Source organism: Littorina saxatilis, linkage group LG7, assembly GCF_037325665.1.
Source record: "Littorina saxatilis isolate snail1 linkage group LG7, US_GU_Lsax_2.0, whole genome shotgun sequence".
Lineage (NCBI taxonomy): Eukaryota > Metazoa > Mollusca > Gastropoda > Littorinimorpha > Littorinidae > Littorina > Littorina saxatilis.
In genome coordinates, this window is record NC_090251.1 from 43,357,340 (window position 1) to 43,365,553 (window position 8,214).

Below are 8,214 nucleotides of genomic sequence, written 5' to 3' on the forward strand. Positions count from 1 at the left end.
CCCTTGTGGCTGAATTTCAGGTGTGACGTCTTGGAGAATCAGTCCCACGTGGAACACGTACGGGAGGAGGACGGTAAAGACAATAATGTGTACCATGTGAGTGAAACCACTTGTCTGGTTGGCTGGCTACCTGTTTGTGTGTGTGTGTCTGTGTGTCTGTCTGTCTGTCTATCTGTCGGTCTGTCTGTCTTTCTGTCAAATATCTGTCAAACTGTCTGTCTGCCTGCCTGCCTCTCTATTTCTCTTTCTGAATCCTTGTAAAATAAAGTTTGTTTGTTCGTTTGTTTGTTTGTTCTTTTGTTCGTTCGTTCGTTCGTTCGTCCGTTCCTTCCTTCCTTCCTTCCTTCCTTCCTTCCTTCCTAAATTCGTTCGTTCTACCTTTCTTTGTTTATCTTTCTGCTTGTTTGTTTATTTTGTTTCTCTCCATTCCTCATTCAAGCAATCTCTCTCTGAGAAAGGACCATATGGACCTAATTAATGCTATTATCCCTCCGTAATAGAGTTTTCGAGTTCTCTCTCTCTCTCTCTCTCTCTCTCTCTCTCTCTCTCTCTCTCTCTCTCTCTCTTTCTCTCTCTCTCTCGCTCTCTTTCTCTTTCTCTCTCTCTTTCTCTCTCTCTCGCTCTCTCGCTCTCTCGCTCTCTCTCCCTCCCTCTCTCCCATAACTGAAGAAACATTTGTCTAATCATTTAAAAGGACAGAGTATCACCAAGTGTGTGTGTGTGTGTGTGTGTGTGTGTGTGTGTGCGTGTGTGTGTGTGTGTGTGTGTGTGTTAGGCAAACTTAAATTCAATACTATCATCTATTTTTTAAACAACAATACAAGTGTTGTGGATATGTTTGTTTAATATACATAATGGCCGTATTACTATAAATTAGAAACAAAAACTAAGGTGTTCTTACCGCTTTAAAGTGAGCAAAATAACGTTGTTGCAGAGGAAACGCTTGAAGTTTTGAAAGACAGAGAGTTTGGTAACAAACTGACAATTCATTCTTCAAAGTATATTAGCAGTGACTGATTATTCTTTAGGTCTACAGCGTGTGCTTAAAGGCAATTATGCAAGTGAATCTGTGAATATTATTAATTAAGCTTTCCTTGCACTCTAGCCTTAACCCGTGAAGATCTCTTGAGTATCAACTCTATTACAACTGATGATTGTGTCGATACATTTTGTGAAGCCAAAAAACGCTCAGAGTTAAATCAGTTACTGATGATTCTGATCTGATACTGTGTCCGCTATTTTCAAGTTGGGACTGTGTGAAAGCCCTCCATTCTCGTCACTCATCTTCGCGTGTCATTAATGTGACTACTGGTGTTTCAGTTATATTCACTGTCGGGTCATTTTTACTCGTTGAATTTGAGTTAATCTGCTCTGGTTAATTCTTGTTACTCTTAAGTCTAACTATTTTTCTTTTTGTTAAGTAGTGTAGCTTTTTTCTCTCTTTGTTTTGTCTTTCGTTTGAGTTTGACACCAAGTGTTAAACTGTGTGTATCTGTGTATAGTATAATTTACTATTTTCTCCTTATCGATTATTGATTACGTTTGGTGTTTTAAGGTAATTTTGATTTCTTTCTTTTTCTTCTTCTTAAAACGTGAAAACACTGTTTTAAGATTTATCATGAGTAATTCTTCTACCTCATGGCCCACAAAAGAGGGTCTTCGTATTGGACACCTTAATATCAACCATGCAATTGATAAATTACACGAGGTTTCCACCATGCTTTTAAACTCAGGAACACATTTTCATGTTATGGGGTTGTAGCCAAGTGGCGTGCCCCGTCTCTCTGTGTGTGATTATCTCCTGCCCGACCCAGTTGCCTCCCCTGTCTATAGCTATTCCCTGTGTGTGTGTGCTAGTCACATTGGGTTTACATTTAAATAATGCCCTTTGTGCTAAGAAATCCCTAACTTGAAATGATGAGAAGCAGCAGCGTAACCTCTAACCATCAGTGCCTAAGGAGTGACCAAATAATACCTGGTTGTCTTTGTGCATTGTACTTTATTGTGTGTTTACTATCGTAGGGTAGACCCCGACCGGATGCATTTCTAACCTCTTATCTCAGATTTAGGTGGTCGTTATGTAATGTGTCGCCAGACTGTCTGGGTATCGTTGGACGGCGGTTTGTCAAGTGGGTGTCATTTCTTTTGACAGGGTACAATCATTGAAGATGCCAGGTAGCTTGGAGGTTTTAGTCTCTTACCCCCCCTCTCCCCCTTCTTTGTAACTGGTTGTAATCTAATGAGTTTTATCCGGTGTGCACGGCAGACAGGCCCCTTCTTCCCCCTTCAGCTAGTGTAACTACTTGTAATATTTCCGGTGCTTGACACCGACCCGGCTTCATGCCTCGGTAACGATCCCTTTCATTGGGCAGGCAATCTTAAGACGACACCCCCCGTTGTCTGACACCGGGTAGTCTTTCTATTGGCTATCGGAAGTGACCAGCCTTTAAAAGGGAGAGCATTAGGCTAGATCAGCAGACGCGTTTAGTGAGACCGATCATCGAGTGAGCTGTGTGCTGCTCATATGTTGTTGTCGTGACAGTGTCGAACCTCTGCCCAAATTTATCGCGACTTGTGAATTCGTGCCCTTGTGTTTCGCGACTAGCGTCAGCAGCAGTTTTGTGTTTAGGTTCCAAGTGTGCTCACTGAGGAGAATCTTGCCTTCTTCGTTACACTGCTTTCTGGTTTGCACCAGAAATACATATATTGTTTCTGGGTCATTTATATACACATAGTTTATATTTCTGGTTGATACCAGAACTCATAGTTTATATTTCTGGTTTCATAGTTTATATTTCTGGTTTACACCAGAAATTCTGGTGTCATATTCATAGTTTATATTTCTGTTTTGCACCAGAAATACATATATTGTTTCTGGGTCATTTATATACACATAGTTTATATTTCTGGTTACTACCAGAATAATTACTTTTTAAATATTTCTGGTTTACACCAGATATACACATATATATATTATACTGTTTCTGGTTGATACCAGAACTCATAGTTATATTTCTGGTTTACACCAGAAATTATAGTTGCTACCAGAATAACAACCCTTTTTCACTGATTTCTGGTTTCATATTCATAGTTTATATTTCTGGTTTGCACCAGAAATACATATTGTTTCTGGTTTTACACTAAATACATATATTGTTTCTAGCTGATTCTGGTACTGGTAGATATCAGAATTCATAATTGGTATTTCTGGTTAGATGTAAGCATTGCTATTTCTTGTATTAGAGTTCTGTTTATTGTTTCTATTTTATAACTTATAGCATTGTTTCTAGTTGCAACCAAATTTAGCTAAACTGTTGTGGAATATTTATGATTTAGATAAGCTAACTGAGTGGTTATTTTTAGCTACCTCTCCTTCAATAAAAGATAAGTTAAAGCAACCTCTGTCTTTGGTGTCTTATTTTGTATGCTCCTCTGCCTGTGCTATATATCCTTGTCCTTCCACCCGACATTCCCACATCTGGCGCTTGCGGAGCAGGATTAGAGGAGCATAGGCACCAGTAATTTTAAAATCTTAATAATACCAGAAAGCAGTGTAAGGTAGACACCAAGATGGCTGACCAGGCTGCCCGCGACGCTGCGCGACAACGCTGGCAGGCTGTGCGCCCACCCAAGCTCCCCCTCTTCACCGGCGACAGCGAGGGCTGTGACCTGGAGGATTTTGCCAGGGAAGCGCGACGCATCATCCACCACTACGCCTTGGAGAACCTGGGAGGAGAGTCCGCCGAGTGGATGATCCAGTCCCTCGAAGGCACCGCCCGGAGGGAGGTCACCAGTCGCCCGCCTGCTGACACCGCGACGGCGGATCTGGTGCTCGCTGCCCTGCAGGAGAGCTTTGGGGACCACCGGACCAAGTCGGCGATGCTGTCCACCTTCCACAGTCGGCGGCAGGGCAACAATGAGGGGGTCCTCAATTTTGCCCAGACCCTCCATGCCCTGCAGGCGCGGCTCAACACCTTTGCAGCCGACACGGTGACAGACGAGGCACTCCGCGACAGATTCGTGGATGGGCTGCAGCTTCCAGCACTCAGGCGGGACATCCGTCGGTTCATCCGGGAGAGGGAGGATGCAGGCTTCGCCGCCGTCCGCGCAGAGGCTCTGCGGTGGATGAGGGAGGACGCCGACTGCGACGTCCGCTCGGAGCAGGTGACTGCTACAAAAGCCCGGAGCTCAGAGGTCGACGAGCTCCGTCACCAAGTGGCAGAGCTGGTTAAGCAGACGGCCGCACTCCGGACGGAGCTGAACCAGCGCCCCGCCTATCCAGAGCCCTCCCAGAACCACCCTTCCCACTTCTCCGTCAACCACCCCTCCCACCAACAGCCCGCGCCCCGACCCCGCTGCTGGCTGTGCAGCAAGTACGGCCATCTTCAGGCTCGCTGCCCGCTGAAACGGCAGATCCTGAACGCCCAGTCCCACCCCGACTCCCATGCCCCCTCCCACCAGCAGCGACAGGGAAACTAATTGCCCCCGTTGTCCATAACCAGACAACGGGGGGCGAGGGTTTCCTAAAGGGACTTACTGGGAAGTGTCCCACAACAGAAGTAAGCCTGCAGAGAAAGACTGTCACTGCACTAATCGACACTGGGAGCGAGGTGTCGACCATCACTGAGGAGTGGCTGACAGCTAATCTTCGCAACACGTCCATTTGCAACTGTGACTTCCTCACCCTCAGAGCTGCGAATGGACTGGAGATTCCATACGCCGGCGTGGCCTTGGTGGAGGTCACCATCTTTGGCGACAGCTTCAAGAACGTTCCATTCCTAGTGGTGAAGAACTCCCCTGACCCTGGTACCAGAAGCAAGAAGAGGGAAGTGCCTGCGCTCATTGGGATGAACATTCTTCAGCGATTGGCACATGCCGTGGCTGCTTCATCCTTGCCGGCTAGTCTGCAGGTAGCTGTCCAGGAAGCCAGGCTCCAACAACGGCACACAGGAGGTCTGGCTAAGGTTGCTGAACCAACATTGATCCCAGCAGGCTCGGTAGCTACGGTGCGGATCACTGGACCACAGCAGTCAAGTCTACTGATTGCGTCCCCACTGTCTACGCCCCTCCCTGGTGGTTTGCTGCTGGTCCCCACTCTTGTCAGTCAAGGCTCAGCCAGGTTTGTGAGAGTAGCCAACCTCTCAGCAGTGGACTGCACCCTTAGACTAAGGACAGCTGTAGCGGTTTTAGAAAGAATAGAGACAGTGGAGAGCGATGAGGGACTCAAGTTTGACGTGTCATCGCAGAGCATCACTGTTAGCACGCAGGAGACCACGACTTCCCCTTCACCGCCCCCAGTCCCCACTCCCAACTTTGACGGCACCAGGAGACAGAGGGAGAAACTTCAGGAACTGCTGAACAAGTTTGCGCACGGGTTTGTGCAGAGCGAGACTGACCTGGGATACGCTGACAGGGTGACCCATCGCATCCCCACCACTGACGATGCCCCTGTCGCCCAGCCATACCGCAGCATCCCACCTTGCCACCTACAGGAGGTGAAAGATCACCTTAAGGGCTTGTTGGCTCAGAATGTGATCCAAGAGAGCTACAGCCCTTATGCAGCTCCTGTAGTGCTGGTGAGGAAGAAGGATAGCAGTCTCCGGCTCTGTGTGGACTACCGACGTCTCAACGCAAAGACAGTTCCTGATGCTTATCCGCTTCCCCGCATCCAGGAATCGCTCGACTCACTGGTCGGTGCCCAGTACTTCTCCACTCTGGATCTGGCGAGTGGGTACCACCAGATTGCCATGGAACCCAGAGATCAGCACAAGACGGCCTTCTGCACTCCGTTCGGCCTCTTTGAGTACACTAGGATGCCCATGGGTCTTATCTCCGCTCCAGCCACCTTCCAGAGACTGATGCAGGCAACCATGTCTGACTTTCAGTTCCAGTTTCTATTGGTGTACCTGGACGACCTACTAGTGTACTCGAAGACATTCGACGAGCACCTGCAGCACCTTGAGCGCCTCCTCCAGCGTATCACCGAGACGGGCCTTAAGCTGAAGCCAGAGAAGTGCCAGTTCCTGCGAAGAGAGGTAGTCTACTTGGGGCACACCATTTCAGCGGACGGTATTAGCTGCGAAGCCGGGAAGATTGAGGCTGTTCAGAACTGGCCACTGCCCAAGACCACCACAGACCTGCGCAGCTTCCTTGGTTTTGCCAGCTACTACCGACGCTTCATCAGTGGATTCTCCAAGCTGGCCGGACCACTTCACGACCTCGTGACAGAAGGCAGCAAAGGAAGCAAGAAGAAGAAGGCAGCCATCCACCACCTGTGGACAGAACGACACCAGACAGCCTTTGAGTCCCTGAAGTCGGCCCTGACAACGGCCCCCGTCTTGGGCTACGCCGACTATGAGAAGCCGTTCATCCTGGAAACTGATGCCAGTCATGATGGACTCAGTGCTATCATCTCCCAAGTCCAAGATGGGAAGCAACGCGTCATTGCCTACGCCAGCAGGAGACTCAAGCCCACTGAGAAGAACTGTGCTAACTACAGCAGCTTCAAGCTGGAGCTGCTTGCTCTTAAGTGGGCCGCATGCGACAAGTTCCGCCACTACCTTCTTGGCGCTGAGTTTGAGGTCATAACTGACAACAACCCCCTCACCTACCTGAAGACGGCAAAACTTGGGGCGCTGGAGCAACGCTGGGCCTCTCAACTGGCCCAGTTCAACTTCACATTGCGTTACCGCCCCGGGAAGATTAACCCTGCTGATGCCCTGTCCCGCCTACCCCCTGATTCCCTCCCTGACCAGTCCTCTACCCCTGTCCCCCCAGAGTTGGCCACAGAGCAAGAGATGTGGTGCGAGAGGGCTGCTCTCGATCCAGTGCCAGAGGTGCATGGACAGCCACCACTGCCCCTTGATGTCAGCTTCAAGGCAGCAGAGCCAACCACGGACACCCTTCCCCATCACTCCCCCGAGGACCTCAGGCGATTGCAGGACGAGGACGCCACCATCGGCCCAGTCCTCAGGTCTTGGCCTGAGAAACCCCATGATGTCAGAGACCCCCCGCTGCGGACGCTCCTTCAGCAGCGCAACAAGCTGTTTATGGAGAAAGGGGTCCTCTACCGTCGAGTGGCAGACTCCAAAGGCGGCCACTTCGAGCAGCTGGTGCTGCCAAGCTCCCTGCGACCAGACGTTCTGGTTGCCCTGCATGACAACATGGGCCACCAAGGCTACGATCGGACCATGGAACTCCTCAGACAGCGCGTCTACTGGCCTGGGATGTTCAGCGACGTCAAGGGCTACGTCACAAACTGCCAACGCTGCGTCCTAGGCCGGAAGCCCTTTCTCCACACCACGTCTGGCCACCTCCTCGCCAGTCACCCCCTTGAAGTGGTGGCGATGGACTTCACCAAGCTGGAGACTGCCACAGACGGCAGGGAGAACGTCCTAGTGATCACGGACGTGTTCACAAAATTCTCCCTCGCGGTTCCAACACGCAACCAAGAGGCAGGAACCGTTGCTAAGGTGCTGGTCCAGGAATGGTTTCAGCGATATGGTGTTCCAGAGAGGCTCCACAGCGACCAAGGCAGAGACTTTGAGGGCAAGGTAGTCCAGGCCCTCTGTGAGATGTATGGTATCAACAAGTCCAGGACAACACCATATCACCCGCGAGGAAACGGACAGTGTGAGCGCTTCAACAGAACTCTTCACGACCTTCTGCGCACACTGTCTGTTGAAAAGAAAGGACGATGGCCAATACACCTGCCTGAGCTGCTCCAGGCCTACAACTCGACGCCGCACGCCTCCACTGGCTTCTCCCCCCACTTCCTCCTCTTTGGGCAGGAGCCCCGTCTGCCCATCGACCATCTCCTTGGCCGTGCTGGAGAAGCAACTGCTGGAGCCACTGACTGGGTTCGGCAGCACCGCTTGCGACTCCAAGAAGCCCATGCACGCGCCAAACAGCACTTGAAGAAGTCAGCAGAAGAGAGGCGCCAGCAGACAGACAAGAAAGCGGCAGATCACCCCCTCCATGTAGGTGACTACACTTACATCAAGAACCGGACCCTGGGCAGGAGCAAGATCCAGGACCAGTGGCGGTCTGAGCTGTATGTGGTAACAGCTCGACCCTACCCAGGCTCCCAGGTGTATGTCGTACGTCCTGTCGCTGGGGGTGGTGAGAAGACCCTCAGCCGAGACGACATCATGCCTGCTGCTGTCCCCATCGCACCCCCTACGACACCTCTTTCCCCACCTGCCCCTGTCCCAG

At 50.4% G+C, this 8,214-nt stretch overlaps 1 protein-coding gene across 1 annotated transcript in view; it reads left to right on the forward strand.

The window, feature by feature from the left end:
- Window positions 1-8,214, forward strand: part of LOC138971525 (uncharacterized) — an 88,873-nt gene that overhangs the window by 49,290 nt on the left and 31,369 nt on the right. Inside the window, exon 8 of the mRNA XM_070344269.1 lies at window positions 21-96. Within this exon, the coding sequence (XP_070200370.1) occupies window positions 21-96 (76 nt within the window). The remainder of the gene's footprint in view (window positions 1-20; window positions 97-8,214) is intronic.